At 30.5% G+C, this 24,712-nt stretch overlaps 1 protein-coding gene across 1 annotated transcript; it reads right to left on the bottom strand.

The window, feature by feature from the left end:
- Positions 1–162: 162 nt before the first annotated feature.
- Positions 163–20,401, bottom strand: LOC129896467 (7-deoxyloganetic acid glucosyltransferase-like). The gene is made up of 2 exons (XM_055972382.1): positions 19,866–20,401; positions 163–1,277 (listed from the first exon to the last, which is right to left on the bottom strand). Exons 1-2 carry the CDS (start codon positions 20,344–20,346, stop codon positions 346–348), a joined length of 1,413 nt encoding a protein of 470 aa, XP_055828357.1. The 5' UTR covers positions 20,347–20,401; the 3' UTR covers positions 163–345.
- Positions 20,402–24,712: the final 4,311 nt, after the last annotated feature.

Genomic DNA, 24,712 nt, shown 5'->3' with positions numbered 1-24,712 from the left:
TATATATCCTTACTGTGTCAAAAATTATGGGTTCAGATGAACTACATCCCCCACCCCCCCACCCCCCCGGACACAGGATAAGGTAGATTTTTTGTTGGAAGCTAATGGCTCTTCCTCTAGGTTAATGCATTACTTCTCATTGTTTTCGTTTCATCATTTTTTATATCTTTATTTTTCTTAAACAATTGATCCTCCCCATTGGTAAAGCTTAGTTTATTTATTACTGCAGAGCTACTTGCAAAAGACTGCAGTTGTAAAAGTGAAGATATATTTGTTGCTAAGGTTATTCAGAATAAATCTGCAATGTCTAGGCAACAATTTAATCCCAGCTAACAAAAGCTTGGATCAGTCCTGTTTGAACGAAGGAATCATAGATCTTATGTCCTGTATAAGACGGTCGAGATTAACGTATGACGACCCACCTTCATTGACAGCTCTTTTTGCCAAAGTTGCCATGTGCTTTGTTGTTTGCGAGAATTCACCATTTCTCTTCTCCATCAGATCTCTAATTGATTTTGCAATGATGTCTCTGTCACATGTATCTTTTATGTCCAGTCCCATCTTCCAAACCCCTCCAACAAATCTACTATTGATTTGTTGATCAGCAAATCTTGGCCAGCAAATCATAGGTACACCTTCAACTATACTCTCCAATGTGGAATTCCACCCGGAGTGAGTCAGGAAACCCCCAATTGCTCTATGTGCCAACACCTTTTCTTGTGGAACCCAATCAGCCATGTAGCCCCTTGCCTTTGTACCCTGATCCAACTCTATAGGAATCTCATATTTTTTCTCTTGTCCTATTAGCAAGTCTGGCCTCATCACCCACAAGAACTTTTGCTCACTATTCACTAGACCATACCAAAATTCTAACAACTCATCTTTAGTCAGCCCTGCAACACTTCCAAAACTAACATATATCACAGATTTTGGTGGCTGCGTGTCAAGCCAACACAAGTAACTTTCATCTTCTTGCCACAAACTGTTTGAAGAGGTAGATTTTGTTGCAAGTCTAGCCTTTAAAAGGGCATGAACTGCTCCAATTGTGTAAACATTTGGACAAACAGTTCGAATATGAGAAAGTATGGGCCCTTCAAGATCTTCAAATGTGTTAAGTATGAGCCCTCGTGCTCGAGGGGTTTGTCGCGTCTCAGTCATTACTATCCTGATATCCGGACTAGTTAAGTCACTCGCCCGACAAAAGCTTGGAAGGTCTCGACCTCTCAGAAAATCTTCCATGCCTTTTACCTTCATCAATGTCAAGTCCATTGCATTTCCTGTAATTCATGTACAACCAACTACGTTACTCCACAGCCAAAACACCATTTTCTTTTTTCTTCAAATATACAAGGTAAACAAAATAGAACTTGGCTCATGGAGGTATAAGAATCTTTGATTTTATTTGCGAAAAAAGAAAACTCTAAATCTGTATAATGACTGAATGAGTGCCAAACTATATATATAAGTATCTTGTTGTATCCAAATTTTGTGTAAGTATATTTTTTTTAAGAGATAAGTGTCAAAAATACATTTAAACTATTCTTTTTTTTTTAGTTTCATACCTAAACAAACTTTTGAAAGTGTGAGTTTCATACCTAAACTATCACTCATTAGTTTGAGAAACACACTTTTAGTGACGTGTGTAATACACTCTTTCTATTTTTTGAAAAAATCTTGTCAAATGGCATTCTACATGAATAAAATATTCTATATTGACAAAAATTAAATAAAATATTAATATTAGTTTAAAGTTAAAACTAAAGTATTTTTATCCTAAAAAAATATTTTTTTTAAAAAGTTTAAAATATTTTTCTCACTCACTCCACCTTCCCCCCCCCCCCCCCCCGACCATCTCCCGTTCTTTTATTTTTTTAAAAAATTTCATGTATAAAATATTTTGAAAAAAATTCATACTTCACCCCTCCCCCACTCCTTCCTAAAAAATTGTTATTATTTTTAATTTTATAAAAAAATAAAATTATACCCATCTCATCTAACTTTTCGCTCTTAATTTATTTATTATGTTTTTTATTTTTCTCATTCTATATTAGATATGTTCATAGGAAAATATTTTTTCTACTTGCGTACCAAATATAACAGAAAAAAATATTTTATTTTAAGAAAAGTCTTGCGACAAATAAAAAATACTTTACTACAATCATGTTTATGCATCTAACATAAACGAGAAAAAAATTTGGAAGTGGAGGGTTAGGTGGGGCGGGGTAAAAAAAATTAAAATATAAAAATAATATCTAAATTATTATTTGAGGGGGTTGGGAAGATGGGAAGATGAAGTGAGAATTTTCTTAAAAAACTTTTATAATAGAAATTTAAAAAATAAAAATAAAACAAACAATTTGGGGAGGGGGGAGGAGTATGGTGAGAAAAAGTGGTGGAGTGGGATAGTAAAAATATTTTATATTTTATTTTATAATTTTTTTTTGGAGGGTGGAGGGATAATAATACTTTAATCTTTAATTTTAACTAATTCTAATAATTTATTTGATTTTTATCAAGGTGGGATATTTGTCTATGTGGAGTGTGATGTGATAATTATTTTCAAATGAAAGAGAGAGTATAGCACACACACCATGATGCCAGTGGAATAAGAAAGAGATGTGTGTTTCTCAAACTAATAAATGATAGTTTAGGTATGAAACTCACACTCTCAATACTTTAGGTATGAAACTCAAAAAAGAAGAATAGTATATGTGTGTTTTTGACACTTATATCTTTTTTTAACAAAGGTAATATAAGTATGGTTTTATGGTACATAGAAAATAATATCAAAATTCTTAAATCGAACATGTAATCAAAGAATCGATTAGTTTAATTCGATTTGATTTCTTGAGTTTTCAATAATTTTGTCCAGCTCTAAGTAATTCTATTTCCTTTTTAGACCATCTCCAATCCACTTCTATTTTACTCTTTATTCTCTATATTTGATGAGTCAAATAGAGAATAGACACTCCAACCACCCTTTATTTTACTTTCTACACTCCAAATATAGAGAGTTAAATAGTAGTTCTCCAAATTTGGAGAACTACTATTCACATTATCTATTTCAATTTTTGAATACTTTTTCATTGTTATATGACCTTTCTATTTTCTATTATACAATATTTGTAATTAACATATTATAAATCATATAATTCATTAATTAAATCTCTAAATATTCGTAATTCATTTTTAATGTAATACAATATTTTAAAAAATATATTATTTAATACATACTACTATCATTCTGAATATGAAAAAATACAATATATTTTTATTTATTAAAAGTGACACATAAAATAAAAATTGTTATCAACCAAATTAATGACTGTCCACTTTGCATTCGTGGAGAGTCCTTTATCTTTTTTCAGTGGGCAACTTACCCATTAATATTTTCCTCCACTTACTTGTATGGCTATAAATATAGCCTTCTTCTTCAATGTAAAGAAGACATAGATACATACATACACTGCTTTCTCTCTTTTGTCTCCTATTGTTTTTACTTTCTTCTTCTTATTTTGTCAAGTTAATTTATTTTATAACACGTTATCAACACGAAACTCTAATTTTTTTCAAAAAATTAACTCCTATATCAGGTATATCTATTAAAAAAATTTAATTTTTAAGTTGTCTTTGTTATTTTTAAATTAATTTTCATCATGTCAAACTTGTCAAAATTGAAGTTTGTGGCACTTGATATTTTTGGTTAAAATTATTTATCATGGGTACTTGATGTTGAAATCCACCTTACCGCTAAGGGTCTTGGTGATGCTATAATCGAAAAAAATACAGCATCAAGTCAGGATAAAGCAAAGACTATAATTTTCCTTCGTCATCATCTAGATGAAAGCCTAAAAGTTGAATATTTAACAGTAAAAGATCCACTTGAATTGTGAAAAGACTAAAAAGGGAGGTATGACCACCTCAGGGCAACGATATTGTCAAGGGCTCGTTATGAGTAGATGCACTTACGATTTTAAGATTTTAAAACTGTAATTGAGTATAATTCTATTATATTTAGAATAACTTTCCAATTAAAATTATGTGGGGAAACTATAAATGATGAGGATATGTTGGAAAAGACATTAACTACTTTCATGCCTCTAATGTGATATTACAGCAGCAATACCGTGAAAATAGTTTTCAAAAATACTCTAAATTGATCTCATGCCTTCTGGTGGCTGAGCAACATAATGCTCTTTTAATAAAAAATCATGAAGCCCGTCTCACTCGAACTACTCCGTTACCAGAAGCAAATATGGTAGAAGCACATGGCCAGTCTAAAAGAAGACAAAATAAAAATCATGGCCACAATAATGTGCGTAGATGTGGCAATGGCAGAAGACGATATAATAATCGTTGTGGTGGTGGTCAACATGAAATTGAGAACAATATCAGTTCTCAAAGTGGCCCTTCAAGAAGTAACTGTCATTGTTGTGGCATGAAAGGCCACTGAAAAAATGAATGTCGGACGCCTGAGCATTTTGTAAGACTTTATCAAAATTCTTTCAAAAGAAAGGCAAATAGAGGTGGTGCCTCTTCTTCTAATGCTCGAATAGAGTCACACTTGGCGTTTGAAAATAATGTTGAGGTAAGACCTTTGCATAAAGATAATATTGAAGCAAATATGGCTTTGAAGGATGACGATTTTAATGACCTCAATGATATTACTCATTTGGAGGTTGAAGATTTTTTAAGGATTATAATTGATGTTTAATTTCATTATATGATTTTCAATATGTTGTCGTTTTTATGTACTTTGAATTATCATTTTTTTACGTTTATGTATTTAAAAGAAAAGAAAAAAAAGGACTTATGTTTTTTTAACAATATTGTTACTTATTTTATTTCTTATAATGTATTTTTATTTTATGAAGATAAATAAATTTCTCAGTCTTCAATTGGATTCAAGATGAATAATGGAGATATGTGTCTTTTGGATAGTGTCACGACTCATACGATATTAAAAGAAAAGAAATATTTCTGTTATTTAATTATGAAAAAGGCCTACGTCAATATAATTTCTGATAGTACAAAATTAATTGAAGGTTCTGGAAGAGCGGCCTTATTACTTTCTGGAGGAACGATATTGGTAATTGAAAATGCATTGTATTGTAGTAAGTATCAAAGAAACTTGTTAAGTTTTAAGGTTATTCGACAAAATGACTATCATATTGAGACTGCGAATGAAGGAAAGGTTGAATACCTTTATATTACTACCATAAATATGGAGAAAAAAATTATGCACAAAAAATTACCTGCAATTTCTTTTGGATTGTACCATACAAATATTGATATTGTTGAATCACATGCCATAGTAAACAAAAGGTTTGCTGATTCTAATGATTTTATCATTTGACATGACTGGTTGGACCATCCCGGTTATAATATGATGCGCAGAATTATTGAGAATTCACATGGACACACTTTAAAGAATCAAAAAATTCTTTGATCTAAGGAATTATCTTGTATTGCTTGTTCCCAAGGAAAACTGATTATTAAACCATCAGCAACTAAGGTTGGGATTAAATCCCCTACGTTTCTGAAACATATACAGGGTGATATATGTAAGTCAATTCACCCTTCATGTGGACTATTTAAATATTAAATGGTCTTGATAGATGCATCTACAAGATGGTCGCATGTGTGCTTATTATCAACTCGCAACATGGCTTTTGCGAGATTTTAGCTCAAATTATAAGGTTAAGAGCATAATTTTCAGATTATGCAATAAAGACAATTCGTCTTAATAATGTTGGTGAATTTAAATCTCAATCTTTTAATGATTATTGTATGTCGATTGGAATAAAAGTTGAGCATCCGATCGCTTATGTTCATACTCAAAATGGTCTAGCAGAATCATTGATTAAATGCCTCCAATTGATAGCTAGACCATTGCTAATGAGGAAAAAACTTCCTCTTTCGATATGGGAGCATGCTATTTTTCATGCAGCAGCACTTGTGCGCATAAGGCCAATAAATTTTCATGAATTTTCCCAATTACAGTTGGCTTTTGGAAGGGAGCCAAATATATTCGAACTTAGAATATTTGAGTGTGCGGTATATGTCCCAATTGCTCCACCGCACCGCACAAAGATGGGTCACCAAAGAAGGTTGGAAATATATGTTGGGTATGAATCACCTTTTATTATAAAATATTTAAAATCTATGACTGGAGATTTATTTACGACAAGGTTCACTGATTTTCATTTTGATGAATCAGTATACCCAACATCAGGGGGAGAACATAAGCAATTGGAAAATAAGATAGATTGGAATTCATTATCACTATCTTATTTAGATCCTCAAACAAATCAATGTGAGCAAGAAGTTCAAAAGATGATTTATTTGCAGAATATTGCAAATTAACCGCCGGATGAATTTACTAACCTTCCACGGGTTACTAAATCACATATCCCAGCTGCTAATGCTCAAGTTCGAGTTGATGTCCCAGTAGGACAACATGTTCAGGCAAATTAGTCTAGGCCACGCTTAAAACGTGGAAGACCAATTGGTTCCAAAGATAAAAATTCTCGAAAAATAAAAGAAATAAATGATCAAGATGATCATAATTTGGAGGCAAGTGCTCAAGAAGAGACCAGAGACACAACAAATGGTGATACCACCAAGGAGGTCCAAGTACCTAAAAATAATGAGAATGAAAAAAACTCAATAAGTTATGTCTCGATAGGAAAACGGTGGAACCGAAATGATATTGTGATCGATAATATTTTTGCTTATAATGTTGCCATTGAAATAATGCAACAACATAAGGATCTTGAACCAAAATCTGTCGATGAATGTAGAAAGAGAAGATTGGCCAGAATGAAAGGATGCAATTCAAGCAGAGTTAACTTCACTTGAAAAACGTAAAATTTTTGGATCAATAATCTAAACACCTGAAGGTGTCAAGCCAGTAGGGCACAAATGGGTTTTTGTGCGTAAACAAAATGAAAAGGGTGAAGTCGTAAGATATAAAGCACGACTTATAGCCCAAGGTTTTTCGCAAAGACCTGTCATTGACTATATGGAAACATATTGCCATATGGTGGATGCAATTACCTTCAGGTATCTAATGAATTTGGCAGTTCATGAAAAACTTGAAATGCACCTAATGGACGTGGTCACTGCCTATTTATATGGCTCATTGGACTATGACATTTTTATGAAAATTCTCGAAGGGTTCAAAGTGCCTGAAGCATACAAGAATTCTCGAGAAACTTGCTCAATAAAGCTTCAAAAATCCTTATACGGGTTGAAACAATCAGGTCCCATGTGGTACAATGCTCTTAGCGAATATTTGCTAAAAGAAGAATATAAAAATAATCCAATTTGCCCTTGTGTCTTTATGAGAAGGACTGGATCTGAATTTTTCATAATAGCAGTATATGTTGATGATTTGAATATTATTGGAACTCCGAAAGAACTTTCAAAGGCAATAAAATGTCTGAAAAAGGAGTTTGAAATGAAAGACCTCGGAAAGATAAAAAAAATTCTTGGTCTACAAATTGAATATTTTACAAATGAGATATTTGTCCATCAGTCAACATATACTGAAAATATTTTAAAGAGGTTTTATATGGATAAAGCACATCCATTGAGTACCCCAATGGTTGTGAGATTTCTTGATATTAATAAGATCTATTTCGACCTCATAAAAATGATGAAGAGTTTGTTGGTGCTGAAATATCATACCTTAGTGTAATTGGTGCATTAATGTATCTTGCCAATAATTCTAGACCAGATATAGCTTTCTCAGTAAACTTGTTAGCAAGATTTAATTCTTCCCCAATGCGTAGACACTGGAATGGAATTAAGCATATATTCAAATACCTCCGAGAGACCATTGATATGAGATTGTTTTATTCAAATGAATCCACATCACAATTGATTGGTTATGCAGATGCGGGATATTTGTCTGATCCCCATAAAGTTCGATCGCAGACAGGTTATTTATTTACGTGTGGTGGTATAGCTATATCATGGCGTTCAACAAAGCAAACTATGGTTGCCACTTGTTCAAATCATGCAGAGATAATAGTCATTCATGAAGCAAGTCAGGAATGCGTTTGGTTAAGATCAATAACTCAACACATTCAAGAAACATATGTCCTTTCTTTGAAAAGAAACGTTCCAATAATATTGTATGAAGACAATACTGCATGTATAGCTCAACTGAAGAGAGGATACATCAAAGGAAACAGAACAAAACATATTTCACCAAAATTATTTTTAACTCATGATCTTCAAAAGAAGGGTGAAATAGATGTCCAACAAGTTTGTTCAAATGACAATTTAGCATATATGTTTACCAAGGCATTGCCGACTTCAACCTTTGAGAAAATGAGATACAAAATTGGAATGCGTCGTATTCGTGATGTTAAGTGATGTTTTTATCAGGGGGAGTAAAATACGCGTTGTACTCTTTTTTCCTTAGCCAAAGTTTTGTTCTACTGGATTTTCCTGATAAGGTTTTTAATGAGGCAACACTCAAAGCGTATTACCAGATGTGTGTACTATTTTTCCTTCAGTAGGCTTTTTCCCACTAGGTTTTTCCTAGTAAGGTTTTAACGAGGCACAACATCTATGGATGTTCAGAATAACTATGTATATTGTTTCTTGTAAAGTTTTTAATGAGACACATTTTATGTGGACATCCAAGAGGGAGTGTTATCAACCAAATTAATGGTTGTCCACTTTGCATTAGTGGATAGTCCTTTATCTTTTTTCAGTGGGCAACTTACCCATTAATATTTTCCTCCACTTACTTGTATGACTATAAATATAGCATTCTTCTTCAATATAAAGAAGATATAGATACATACATACACTGATTTCTCTCTTTTATTCTCCTGTTGTTTTTATTCATCCTTCTTATTTTGCCAAGTTAATTCATTTTATAACAAAAACTATTTATAAAATAGTTAAGATGTAAAATAAACAGAGAAAGTAATTACATTTATTGAGAGACGCATAGGAGTTAACCTTTAATTTTTTTCCTTGAAATGATAGGCAAAGCTAACCTCGTCATGGTGCAATAATTTAGTTGGTCCCAGCAATAGTTGAAAAATGAAACAAAAGTTGGCCTGCCTACTAAGGCATTTCCAATCGATTCTCTATTTTACTCTCCAAATATAAAAAATAGAGAGTATTTAAAGACCAATCAACTCCAACACAATTCTCTATTTTACTCTCTGAAAAATATCTTTTCTCTCTCCTCAATATTATATTATTATGAAAAAAAGATCAAAAATGTCCTTAAACTATTTGAAATGAATAAAAATATCCTTAGCGTCAACATTTTGATCCAAAATTGCCCGTATTGGTATTTAATGGGTAAAAAATGTCCCTATTGTTATAAAATAGGTCAAAATATCCTTTTCTGAATAAACATATTATTTTTTAAGAAAAAACAAATATTGTTCCTTATAAAAATATTACTTTTAAGAAACTCTACTCTTGTTTTCTTTCTTTTTAAACTACTTTAAGTAATAAAAATGTGGAAAATTATTTTATTTTTCGTAATCACATTTTATCAATTAAAAAGAATAATTTCATGTACTCTATATTTTAACGGATAATATATGTCATATATATAAGATCATAATAAATCCATTATTAATTTTTATTCAAATAACGATAAAAAATAATTTTTCATAAATGATTTCTTTGGATTTTTTTCTTTTAATTATTAGTTTTAGGTAAAGTTTTATCAATTCATTGTTGAAAAACATCATTTTACTGAGGCAGTCATTATATGAATTGTTAACATATAATGATTTCACTGGGTTGTTGTTGTTGTTGTTGTCTTTTTGTACTCTCTTCAAATTTTTAATAAGTATTCCCTCTATTTCATACTAACTGAATTTTTAAGATAATGCACACATATTAAGAAAAATATTTAAGGACAAAATTTGAATCATATTTTCCTCTATAAGCCTTATGTTTAATCAGTCTCATAAAAATGATTAAATGTGAAATCATAAATACAAATAGTCTCTTATTTGAGTATAACTTTGTATGTAATGTAGTTTAACTCCTAGAAAATTACAAAACTTCATTAATGGAAAAGGTAAATGTGGAAAAAGATTCAAACATTTCTTTTGAACTTTGAATAATTCAACTATTTTGAACAATAAAATAAAACTCTAGAAATTCAGTTAATATGGAATAGAGGGAGTAATACTCTGTCAAAAAATAAGAATCAATAGCCGAAAAGTATTAAACAAGTGAATTGCAAATTCTCTTTTTTTAATTTCTTCTTAGACTTTCAAGCATTACATCAAGCATGTTAAAATGGAGGTATAGCAAGTTATCAATTTCTTGAATCAAATTCTATGGTTATAACTCTTATTTTTATCTAAATTTTCTCAAGTTATTACTTATAATTATGTTAACAATTCATATAATGATTACTTCTATTTGAAACGGTGTTAAAGAGAATAAAATAATTAAAAGAAATTAAAAAATTATATTTATTATCATATATAATAAAAAAAAATTCTATGAGAAATACTAAAACATAATTTATTCTTGGTAAAAATTTGAGGCCCAAAATGCCTAATTTTTTTAAGCATAGAGACAGCACTGTTAATGTGCCTTTATCCCTTTGATTTTATCTGTAATTAGCTTGTTTATTTGGAGTATTTTTTTTCAAAAAAATTGTGCTTTTAACTTTGGACTCTAAACAACAATATCAATCTAAAATTCTTTTGTCAGATTTTTAACTTTCGTTATACATCCAGACATTTATTGGGAGAAAGTAATACTTCTTCCATTTCATATTAAGTGAATTTTTGAACGATTTTTTATTATTTAAAATAATTGAATTGTTCAAAGTTCAAAATAGATATTTGAAACTTTTTTCATATTTGTCTGTCACGACCCAAAATGGCAATGAGTGGCACACACACTTAACCTCCTAGGTGGGAGAACCAACGATAAAAACCCCAACTTCTAATTAATTTCCTAAATCTCAAGTCTACGATTAAGCATCAATTCCTCCAATATCATAACTCTAATGATAGTCATATAATACAATAAATCTAATATTTAATTACATATCTCAATATATCAAAACTTAAATCATAATATGATAATCGTAAAAAAAATTAAAAGTAATATAATAAATACATAGGAACTAACATCAAAGTTACCATATCAATAACTCAATTTGAAAAAAACTCAATATGCAAATCCTTAAACCTGTCATAATCATTCCATTATGCGCACATATATATATATATATATATATATATATATATATAACCATCCAATTGATCAGTCATGATAACTGTACAGTGATAGGGCATAACCATTATCCAATGATTCCCTTCTACCATCTATAAACGTATAAGAATAAAATGTTACATAGGCATATCACTTTCCAATTCAATTTCTCTTGTTTCTCTTTCACTACCCACATTATAATAACAATATATGATCCAACTCATATACACAAGGCAAGGATTTAGGGGCGTGGTTGATTTACCTGGAGCACTCATAGTCTCTCTTTGTTGCCATACATGTATGTCTCCTCGCCTAATTTATTTTCTCTAAATAAAACAATCATATACTAAAAGTGACAAACCCTACAAACTTATTTTAATAAATAAAGTAGTATAGAGTATTAAATAAATTATAAATTTAGCCTACCAACTAAATTAATTATCTAAAATTATCCATCAACTTAAGCACCGTAGTTATCGAATAGTCCAAATCTTGATTCAAGTTTACGAGATAAGTCCTTTATGAAATAAAAAGCTCTAGTACTCAAAAAGACCAAATGGGTCGTACGACAGATGTGGATATCTTCCATGCATATCCACCCTAGTCTCCCAAGTGGACTCCTCAAGCAGGCGAGTTTTTCATTGGACCTTTACAGATGTAATTTCCTTAAACCTCAACTTGCGAATCTCCCTGTCTAGAATAGCTACAAGCTCCTTCTCATAGGAAAAAATCTCATCAAGTAAGACCGAATCCCATCGAATAATATAGTTTCCATCACCAGGATATTAATTCAGCATAGACACATGAAATAGTAGGTGCACTCCGGACAAACCTGGAGGCAAAGCCAATTCATAGGCCATCTCTCGAACACGCTTAAGAACTTCAAATGGCCCAATATACCTCGGACTGAGCCTACTAAATCTCACCACACCTTTCATGGGTGAAATCTTCAACAACATTTGCTCTCCCTCAACAAACTCCATGTCCCTGACCTTTCGGTCTGCATACTCCTTCTGCCTGCTCCGAGCTGCTAAAAGCTTTTCCTGAAAGAATTTCACCTTCTCTAACGATTTCCTCAAAAATCAGTTCCCCAAACTCTACCAAGAGTAAGAACTGATCTCAATGACTACCAAAATCTATCACGCACGCGCGAAACATATCCTCTAGCACTTGAATTGTCCGCTCAGACTACTCATCGATATGAGGATGAAATGCGATACTAAGATCCAATCTAGTATCTAACCTAGCCTGCAGGGTCCTCCAAAAGTTAGAAATAATTTGCGTACCTTTATCTGATATGATAGAAACTGAAACTCTATGTAATCAAAAAATCTCGCGAATATAGAATTTAGATAATTTTTCTACATTATAAGTCACCTTAATTAACTGGAATTAAGTGTGTAAACTTAGTTAACTTGTCAATAATCACCCATATAGAATCAAACTTATCCAATGTATTTGGAAGACCAACCACAAAATCCATTGCAATCCTTTTCCACTTCCATTCAGGAATGGACATTCTCCGAAGTGTCCCTCCAGGCCGTTAGTGCTCATATTTTACTAGCTGACAATTTGGACACTGGGCAACAAAATCAACAATGTCATGCTTTATTCTACTCCCCCAATAATGTTGTCTCAGATCACGATATATCTTGGTTGCACTAGGATGTATAGAGTACCTCGAGCTATGAGCCTCTACAAGAATAGTTTGAATCAAATTATCAATACGGGGCACACATACCCTCCTCTTGATCCTCAAGACGCCTTCCTCATCAATCACAGCCTCTTTGGCCTCTCCATGCAAGGCCATATCACAAATTCGGCTTAGCTTTTCATAATCAAACTTCTTTCCTTTAATCTAATCGAGAAAAGAAGATCTTGCCTCCCCAAAGACCAAGAATCCTCTTTTCTAAGTTACTTCCCGCCTCATAAAGTCATCTAATTATAATTCAAACAACCCAAATCAACATAAAAACTCAATCTTCCACACATCACTGCTTGTCACTCAAATCAAAACCCAAATTTCAAACCAAGGGGCTACATGAGATGTCTTAAACCTTCACTTTCTTAGATTCTTCCCATGATGCAAATTCCAAATATCTTAAACTCTTTAATATACCAGACTCTTGTTTCTTTCGCTAACTCGTTTACCAATCTTATCCTTTGACCAACAACCCATGATATTTTACCTTGTCCTCTAAACCAAAATTTAAAGTGAAACGCTCTTTAGGTCCTTTAACAGTCAAAAGTAACCAACTTTACGATCCAAATCATACACAAGTCCTTCTAAGTGCTCAATACTTGATGCGATCGATCATTTCTTACCTTATCAATTCATATCTTGACAACACATACTACCATGAATGTAGACTCACAATAAAAAACTTGAATTATGATACCAAGTTTGTCACAATCCAAAATGGCAATGAGGGGAACCCACACTTAACCTCCTAGGTGGGAGAACCAACGATACAAACCCCAACTTATAATCAATTTCCTAAACCTCAAGCCTAATGATATTCATATAATATAATACACTTACTATTTAATTACCTATTTCAATATATCAAAACTTAAATCATAATATGATAATCGTAAGAAAATTTAAAAGTAATATAATAAATACATAGGAAATAACATCAAAGTTACCATATCAATCACTCAATTTGAGAAAACTCAATATGCAAATCCTTAAACCTATCATAATCATTACTTTATACATATATATATATATATATATATATAACACCATCCAATTGATAAGTCATGGTAATTGTACAATGATAGGGCATAACCATTATCCAATGATTCCCTTCTACCATCAATAAACTTATAAGTATAAAATGTTACATAGGTATATCACTTTCCAATTCAATTTCTCTTATTTCTCTTTCACTACCCACATTATAATAACAATATATGATCCAACTCATATACACAAGGCATGGATTTAGGGGCGCGGTTGATTTACCTGGAGCACTCATGGCCGCTCTTTGTCGTAGTACAGGTATGTCTCCTTGCCTAATTTATTTTCTCTAAATAAAACAATCATATACTAAAAGTGGCAAACCTTACTAACTTATTTTAATAAATAAAGTGGTATAGGGTATTAAATAAATTATAAATTTAGCCTACCAACTAAATTAATTATCTAAAATTACCCATCAACTTAATAACCGTAGTTATCGAATAGTACAAAATTTCATTCAAGTTTAAGGGATGAGTCTTTTATGAAATAAAAAGTTCTAGTACTCAAAAAGACCAAATGAGTTGTTATCCTTTCATTTATTAAAGTTTTATATTTTCTACGAGATAAATCACACTATTTGCAAAGTTATATTTATGATTTTACAAAGGACAATAGTGAAAAGTATAATTCAAATTATGTCCTTGAATATTTTTCTTAATATATGTGCATTGTCTCACAAATTCACTTAATATGAAATGGAGAGGGTAACATTTATTGAGAGACGTGTAAGGAATAAAAATAGTAAAAGATTGATTTGATGAGAGTAATTTTTTTTGGTTGGTGTGGCCGGGGAGGGAGTGGGGTGTTTACGTCAGAAAGGGAGTAGAAAAGGATAATATATTTTTTTGGAGTAATTTTTTGGGCAGAAAACATATCATCTAAAGGAAATTTGGGCTTAAATATGTCTAAATAAAAGTTCGCCAAAAATATATAAAATGAGTAATTATTAAATTATTAAGTAAAAAAATTATTAAATTAGTAAATCAACCATTATATTTTGTTGTAAAAAATAATTCATCAGTATTTTTACAATAAGCAAATAATGATTTTTAAATTATTTTCTCAAATATTTATAATAAAAAATAAATACAAAAGAGTAAGTAAATAAATAATTCTGCAAGTGATTATTATAATAATAATAAATTATATTAAAATAATAAAAATAATTTTTAATATCACAAAATCTTATAATAATAAGTAAAAATATTATTTTCGATCTGATGAGCACAATAAATGCTCGAACTATTAAAAATAATAATTAATAAAAAGAATAAAATTGGATGTAAACAACAATGTGGACCAAATATTCTTTTGTCAGATTTTTAACTTTCATTATATATCCAGACATTTATTGAGAGAAAGTAATTACATTTATTAAGAGTCGTGTAGGAAAAAATATTAGGAAAATATTGATTTGATGAGAGTAATTTTTAGGAGGAAATTCACCTGGGAAAGGGAGTAAAAAGAATAATATTCTTCATGGAGTAGTTTTTGGGCAGAAAACATATCATCTGAAGGAAATTTGGGCTTACATGTGTCTAAATAAAATTTTGCCAAAAATATATAAAAAGAGTAGTTATTAAATTATTAAATAAAAGAAAATATTATTAAATAGTAAATCAACCATTATATTTTGTTGTAAAAATAATTCATCGGTATTTTATGATAAATGAATAATAATTTTAAATTATTTTCTCAAATATTTATAAAAAATAAATAAAAGATAAATGCAAAAAAGCAAATAAATAAATATCTCTCCAAGTAAATAATATAATAATAAAAAACTAAACTAAAACAATGAGGATAATATACCACAAAATCTCATAACAAAAAGTAAAATTATCACTTTCGACATCGTGAAACGACAATGTCGACATAAATTTTTTTTGTCAGATTTTTAAACTTTCAATATACATTTGGACATATTAAAAATTATTTTATTTTATAAAAAATATGGTATAAGTAGTAATTTTATATAGAGCTATACGTCTATCTAGACTAGATTTTTACGTCGATCACTAAAATTAGTTGTTAAGTGGGTTTAGTACATCATTTATTCATTTTTACTTGTCACATTTAAATTTAACACATTCATTAAAATAAATTAAGGAAAATTTACATAAATGTACTACATTAAAAAAATATTTACCATTTATAGCAATAATATTTTTTTTCACTGAACACTTATAATACAATTTTAATACATATTAGCGAGAATAATTTATAAAACTCATATAATACAAGTTTTATTCATGGATAATTTATTTATCACATACTTTAATACACTTATAATACATTGTGTCAATTTCTTACCAAACAAGTATAATATATTTTAAAACACTTATAATACATTTATATTGCATGCATAATTCACTTTTAATACATAGTAAATATATCATAATATTGCTATATATTGCTGTAAATGGTAATAAATAAAAAGTATCGCTAAAATCAATAATTATTTATTAAAAAGTATTTTTTCTAGTAATTTTTCCATAAATTAATTAATATAACTATTTTCTCATACTATCCCTATTAATTGGTATTTAGTATTAAATTTTTAAAAAATAAGTAATAAATATTAAGTATAAAATTTAAATTTTTTTGCCGAAATGAGAATGTTGAGATGGATGTGTGGGTATACCAGGAGCGACTGGATTAGAAATGAGGCTATTCGGGATAAGGTAGGAGTGGCCTCGGTGGAAAACAAGATGCAAGAAATGCGACTGAGATGGTTTGGACATGTGAAAAGGAGAGACACAGATGCCCCAGTGCGGAGGTGTGAGAGGTTGGCCATGGATGATTTCAGAAAAGGTAGGGGTAGGCCAAAAAAATATTGGGGAGAGGTGATTAGACATGACATGGCGCAGTTACAACTTAACGAGGACATGACCTTCGATAGGAGGGTGTGGAAGACCCACATTAGGGTAAAAGGCTAGTACATAGCCTCATTATTCTTCCTTATTAGTATGCGCATTAGTGCACTATAATTTCTTGTGCTCTGATTTCTGTTGTTATCTATTACTTTCTATACTTTGATTGCCCTATTTTATCTGTGTCGCTTTCGTTATTTGCTTTCTCATATCGCTTTGAAATTTTTAGTCTTATCTGACATCTTTTTATGCTTTTATTGAGCGAGGGTCTTTCGAAAACAGTCATCCTATCTTGGTAGTGGTAAGGTTTGCGTACACTTTACCCTCTGCAAATCTCACGTTGTGGGATTTCACTGGATTGTTGTTGTATAAAATTTAAATTTTTGTCACTTTAATTTTCATCAAATATTTCAAATCTATTATTTTTAATTTTCGTTAAATAGTTCAAATATATTATTCGATATGATTGGATTATGCCGAACATGATATAACATTGTGAAAAATTAAACATCAAAATTACTAACTTGATGTTTTCAAAATTGTACCATTTTGTATCGTGAAAAACTTAGAAATATCATTGGACAAAAAATGTTTCTTCCAAACCAAACAGATATACCAGTATTCCTTCTTCTGCCAAATCAAACACAAATATTTCAAATATATTATTTTTAATTTTCATCAAATATTTCAAAAATTTTAATTTATTCAAATATTTAAGTGATATAATTTAGAATTTTGTAATATTTACGTAATTGTATTTCATTAATGACATCACTTTTATTTGAATTGTCCATTAATATGTATATTATTTGATATTTACTTGCAATTTATGTTGATTTAAAATAAAAAATTAATTTTATATTAAATATTAAGAATTTGAAAAAAATAAATTTTATATTACGTGAAAGTTAAATATGCTGATTATTTGGAAAAAATAAAGAAAAAATTTATATTATGAAATAAGAAAAATTTTCTTAAACTATTTGAAATGAAAAAAAATGCCATCCGTTTATATTTTGGTTAGTAAATGCCCTTACCGTCAATATTTGATCCAGAAATGCTCTTGCTATTAATTAATGAGTCAAAAATTCCCTTTTTCAAATAAATATATTATTTAATTTCTTTTTGAACACATTTTTTCCTAATAATATTTCTTTTATTAGCAAATATTTATTCTACTTCAATTAGAAAAAAAATTAAAAAATTAAAAGTATTTCTTATTTTATTATAATTGTATTAAATAATAATTTGCCTCTAAAAAGCTAGAAAAAATAAATTTTAAAAATGAATACGTATTAAGTTTCTTTAAATTTTAGGCCTCTAATTGAAATTTCGCTTTAGGCCCTCAATTATGTTGAGCCGCCCCTGCACATGAACCCTCGCACCTTACCTCTGACGTCGTTAATGGTGTTAAAGAATTAAAAGAACGAAAAAGGGTCAAATATACCCTTGTACTATTGAAAATAGTTTAAATATACCTGGTTATACTTTCGGGCTAAATATACCCTTCCCGTTATACTTTCAGTTCAAATATGCCCCTCTCATTATACTTTGGTACAAATTCGCACTTAATTTTAACGGAAGAACACTTGAAAAGCTCAAAATTAAATAACTCATTCCCAATTTTAAATATCTGTTTTTTTAGAAATAAATAAAATTTCCAAGTACTAATTTGAGTTTTTTTTTCTTAGAAATAACAAAAAAGTACTAATACATGAAATTTCTAAGTACTAATTTGAGTCTTTTTTTCTTACAAAATGATAAGATAGAAAATGCTGCAAAATAATTTTGCAGCATTTTTTGTTTTATTATTTTTTAAGAAACAAAACTAAAATTAGTATTTAAAATTTTATTTATTAGTATTTAAAATTATGCAATGCATTTTATATTGTCATTTCTAAGAAAAAAAACTCAAATTAGTATTGAAAATTTTATTTATTCCTAAAAAAATCAAATATTTAAATTGAAAATGAATTATTTAATTTTGCGCTTTTCAAATGTTATTCCGTTAAAATTAAGAGAGAATTTGTACGAAAATATAATGAAAAAGATATATTTAAATCGAAAATATAATAAAAGGATATATTTAATCCAAAAATATAATGAGAGATGTATTTAAACTATTTCTAAGTATAAAAATATATTTGATCCTTTTTTGTTAAAAGAAAGAAGGCGCACAAAGTCGCTTTGCAAGGACCACTGATGCCTGCGTCTAGCAAGTTATGTGGTCCCCCGATCCCCTTTAGTGAATTTCCCCGCCCCCAGCCCACTCCAAATCCCCCCCCTCCCCCCTCCCTTAATTTATTGATCGCCCCCTACCCCTTATTTCTTTACGTTCCAACTCTTGTTTTTTTTTGTTTTTTTTTTAAAATCTTTTTCCATAAATTATACCATATAGCATTTTTTTATTTTATATTTTATGTAGATTATACCTATCTATATATACATACACACATACATTAGTTAAAAAAAAATTAACACTACTTTATACATCTGTTTTACATTTATAATTTTAGGTAAAAATAATTGACATTTATTTTTTTCATTTATGTGATATTATATTTTAAATTATTAATTATTGTAATTTATACTTGTTTTAACTCTAATTAATTTTTAATTTCAGAAATAAACTATCTGATATAATTATGATGCCATTTTTTTCAATTTCAAAATAATTAGGGTTAAAATAATCAATAATAAACTTAATCTGGAAAATCCATTTTGCCATTAAATCTAATAATTACTTTTATTCAGGAATTAGACTCATGATTTAGAAAATCTATTAAATTAAATAAATTATAAAGGTGAAATTCTTTAGAAAATCATATAATATTTGGCTCTTTAATTTGACAATTATGTGAAATTGTTGGTGATAGTCGTTATCAGTTCACTTTGACTAATATATATATATATATATTGGTTTTGGAGACAGTGGCCAAAAGGTAATTTGCTTGAATTATAATGTTGCACCCAAATAAAATATCCACTTTTAAAATAAAGAAAATAGAACTTGGTACCTTTGAGGGGAAGTTGTCCAGCTTGAATTAGGTCAGGGATGCAAAAGTAGGACCAGAAGGAACAAGCACTGACGGTGCGGAAATAGATGATAGGCAAGTTGATTTCTTGGGCTACGTCAGCCGCCATGCTTAAGATTCCGTCGGCGATGAGACATGTCACGGTAGAATTCGCTATGAATTCTCTAAGAAATGGTTTGGCAAATGTGTTTAGAGAATCGTATAGCATCGATATTCCATCACGAGTATTCACCACATCCATAGAAATCTCATGGGGGAGTGCTTGCAACTGGAATTCGCTACCAAATCGGGATAGTACATCTGTGTGACTGAGGAGGCGGTCATGTGTGTCGACGGTGACAAGAAAGATGATGTGGAAGTTGGAAAGAGAAAGAAGGTGTGCTAGTTTAAGCATGGAGTTAACATGACCATGTGCAGGGAAAGGGAAGATGATAACATGGGGTACCAAACCCAATGGATCCATCTTAATAGTTGTAACTATGCTTGTGTGTTTCCTTTTGCATCTTATATAATGACAAAATTTCATATATGACAAATCTTTTAAATATAATAACTTTATGTAATTATAATTTTTTTAATTATTTATAATGACAAATTGGTTCATTTAAATTTGTATAATCAGAATTTTAAGTAAAAAAATATATAATTTTTTTTTATAGATGAATGATGTGTGCGATTATACAAATGTTGTGCGTGAATTGTCTACCGAAATATACAAACGCTGGAAATTATATAGTGAATTATACAAATGTTGTACATGAATTGTATAGCAAAATATACAAAAGCTATACAAAAACTACGAATTGTATAGCGAATTGTACAAACGCTATACAAAAACTGCGAATTGTATAGCGAATTATACAAACGCTGTACCTACGAATTATAGCGAATCTCAGCAAAATATACCACAAATCGTAATAAAATAAAACCATACACATATGAAATAATAAACTAGTAATGTTTGCCAACTCGCGTAATTTTCCCTTATATATATTACTAGGACTAGAAAAAATTGAACCAACAGAGAAGGGGCTATTTCTACTACTCATAACATCTTTGAGTCTTTCGAAGTGTCTGTTTGACTTAATTTATTTTAAGCAGCTTATAAGTTGAAAATTACTTATAAGTTAAAAAAAAAGTTGGGGTAGCTGAACTTATTATTTTTGACATAAACTGCTTTAGATAAGCTAAAGCCAAACAGATCCAATTATTTTTTTGGACTTATTTTAAGCACAAAATGACTTTAAGTTGGTCAGCCAAACGCTAAAAAAATTGAAAGCAGCATATAAGCAACTTATAAGTCAATCCAAACGGACTCTAATACTTATAACATTTTATACTCCCTCTGTCTCAGGCACCTTTCTGATTTCGAGATTCAAACAAATCTATCTTTGACCATAAAATTTCCAGATATCTTTTAAATATTTTGAATTGTCAATTATTGTGACTTATAGTACTTTTCACGTATTTTACAAATATATAAATTTCATTTCAAAAAAATTGAAGATTTCATGCCTAATTTTTCAGTCAAACTTACACTATTTGACTTTCGAAAAATGAAAAATGCCACATAAACTGAAATAGAAAGAGTAATAAATTGAATCTTTTATGCTACTCTTTATAACATCTCATTATAAATAAAAAATAATTACTATTTTATTTGGTTAAAATGTTCACAATTTCTTGAGTCTGCTTTTCCATCCTCTTTAGTTCAGGTGCTTAATGAAGCATAACAATTGGTAGTTTATGCTTTCATTTTTCTAGGTTTTGGTTGCCATACAAATACTTTTCATAAATGATGTTGTATTCTCTTTGTGCTCTGCAACAATTACTATACAATCATCTTTCTTTTTTATTTTTTACTTTTTTATATTCATGTGTTTGAGTCAAAGCAAGGTTCTATTACTTCTAACGATTTTTAGATTGATCATGATGTAATTCAATATATTTATTAGTTTGTTTTTATTATTTAACAGTTAATTTTAAGAGATAAATACTTTTATTATATGCATATTTATTTATTTTCGAGTTTGTATTTATTATTAAATTAAAAAAATGTATATGTCACCAAAGCAACATCAAATTTCCAAGAGTTTTTAACCTCAATTTATGAATTGTTACTTTCTTTATACATTTTATTTTTATTGCATAACACAAAAAAGTTCAATAATATATGTTCCATTTGAAATTTATCATTTATTACACAAAACTTATATTAAGTTTTTTAAGATAAACGTATATTCAGAAACTAATTATCTAATTATCTACTGAGAACATATCTAATTATCTAGTACTCAATAACATATTCAACCCAATCACTCTTAAGGAGCTATAAAAGGCCATTTATTATTATCATTCTGAGCCTTCGTGGCCATTTTGTATGATCCTCAGAGCTTCTTCTAGCTACTAGGACTTGCATATTTAAAAAATTAATTAGAAGAGAACCTTTGATTTTATTTGCGAAAAAGAAAATTTTAATACCGTATAATGACTGAATGAATGCGAAATTAAATATCTTTTGATCCAAATTTTGAGTAGTATATTATTTTTAACAAAGGTAATATAAATTCGGCTTCATGGTACATAGAAAATAGTACCGAAATTCTTAAATCGAAGATGTAATCAAACAATCGTTTAGTTTAATTCGATCTGATTTTATAATTTTTCAATAATTATGTCCCGCCCTAAGTGATTATATGTCCTCTTCAGTAGGCGGGCCATCTTTTGTTTCATTTTTCAACTATTGCTGGGACGAACTAATTTATTGCACCATGATGAGGTTAGCTTTGCGTATCATTTCAAAGAAAAAAACACAATAAAAAAGAATTCGTTTATTCGTCATATATATATATATATATATATATATATATATATATATATATATATATATATATCTATTAATTAATATTATAATGTTAGACAAATTAATACCACACAAAGGACTAAAAATCCTCATGTTAGCGGTTCCAATCGAGATTGGGAATAGCCGGGTGTCAATTCCAACAAATATTGAACTAAAAAAAAAATTCTTGCTTTCAAAATGGTTTGCCGCCCAGGAGGATCACTCACAAACAGGTAAACCCATATGGCATTCCATACTACCGACAAGTACAAACAACTATGCTAGTGATAGGCAATGCATATATGAATGAAAGTCATGCAGTAAAACTAGTAGTACCATCAATGCCAAGTGCATTATACCAAGATATATATACCTACTTTCAGTTTCGTCCAAGAAGTAGGACCCATGCGCCTCTCTGGGATCGCCATGGGGGCTCGGGAACGCCCATATATACCTGCCTAGTCCCGATTTAGGTCTTATATCAATATATATATGTATCAATCTGTATGTTCGATGATCAAAAATCCGCTCCGTCGCGGTGACCAGAGATAAATAGTCAAATAAGAATAGAAAGGGTCGAAAACTCTCTCCGACCGAACCAACATCATAAAATGAGCGTATTCTCGATGCCTCGAATCAGTATCATAAAATGAGTGCATCCTCGATGCCTCCAGTCCACTGAAAATAGTAGTAATAAAGGTAGTACGTCCCCCATTTGAAAATCAGTATAAAATAGTTTGGGTTACAACCCACCTTTCTCAAATCAATGCCAAGAACTAATGCAGACACTAGAGTCGACTATATCCGTGAGAAAACAAGGGTCCAATGCAATGCATGCCATCACCAACACCTAAACAACACGCACAGTTACATACAATAATGATGCCATAAGTACCTTACCCTCTAGAGAATAGAAACAAAATTAGCTGCAACCGACCTCTAACCAAGGACTAAGGCTTAAATCTACTCTTCAAACTCAACAACAAAGCCCAAAAGGGAACTCAACCCTAACTGGGTAACAAGGAGGAGGAAATGAGGAAACAAGTGATCAGCTAGTTAATCAATACTTCCAGATCCAACTGGAATACAACCTCGAGATTACAAACACAACTAGACCCACCAAATGGCTAAAGAAAGCATAAGGGATTCTAGTTCTAAATACAGAAATGAAATCCAACAGTAATTCACAAGCTTAACTGGGTGAAAACCACTACACTAAGGCTCCAAAGTAGATGCTACATTAGAGAAGGACACTAAATCTCAGAAATTCCTGCCCACAACAGCTACATCAACTAAGGGTCATCCCAAACTCAATTCTAAAGCACAAATCCGCCAATCATCATAAACATCGAACAAGCCACCTAAAGTGGGTTAATCAAGGCTAAACTAAGACATAAATAATAATCTTACCAACTTGACTGAAAGTCTCATATTGATAACCTAGCCTAAGGCTCACACCGAGGAAAAGAACCAAGAAACTAGGAATCGAGCCTAATCCATCACATACAATCCAAGCTACAAGCAATTTATACTAAACAATACCTCATGGGGCACAAATTAAGGCTCAAAATGAGAAACAACAACCCAACATAATAAATCACCATTAAAGCTTAAACTATGCTAGGGTAGCCAGTTTGGGGCAGAAATTACCTCAAACCGCCTTACACACTTCCCCAAACATACCAACACGTACGCACGATCAATAAAAGCCCACCGGACTTAGAATCGCTCAATTTAGAGCTATATAGCTCCCAAAATCACCAATAAAGGGAATGGGATCGGGGCTGGTAGCGTCTATCTTTTAACTTAAAGACTAGACGAAATTGGCCTTTGTGATCGCAGAGCCCAAGGCTCGCGATCGAGTCCTTTAAGGACTTGGATCATCGTGATCGCAGGAGGTGCCTGCGAGTGCGAAGGATCAGCAGATTGACCATTGCGATTCCGGATAAGACCTCGTGATCGCATAGGTCTGGATGGCTGGACTTCG

Source organism: Solanum dulcamara, chromosome 7 (genome assembly GCF_947179165.1).
Source record: "Solanum dulcamara chromosome 7, daSolDulc1.2, whole genome shotgun sequence".
NCBI lineage: Eukaryota > Viridiplantae > Streptophyta > Magnoliopsida > Solanales > Solanaceae > Solanum > Solanum dulcamara.
This window is presented reverse-complemented; position numbering and strand designations above follow the sequence as displayed.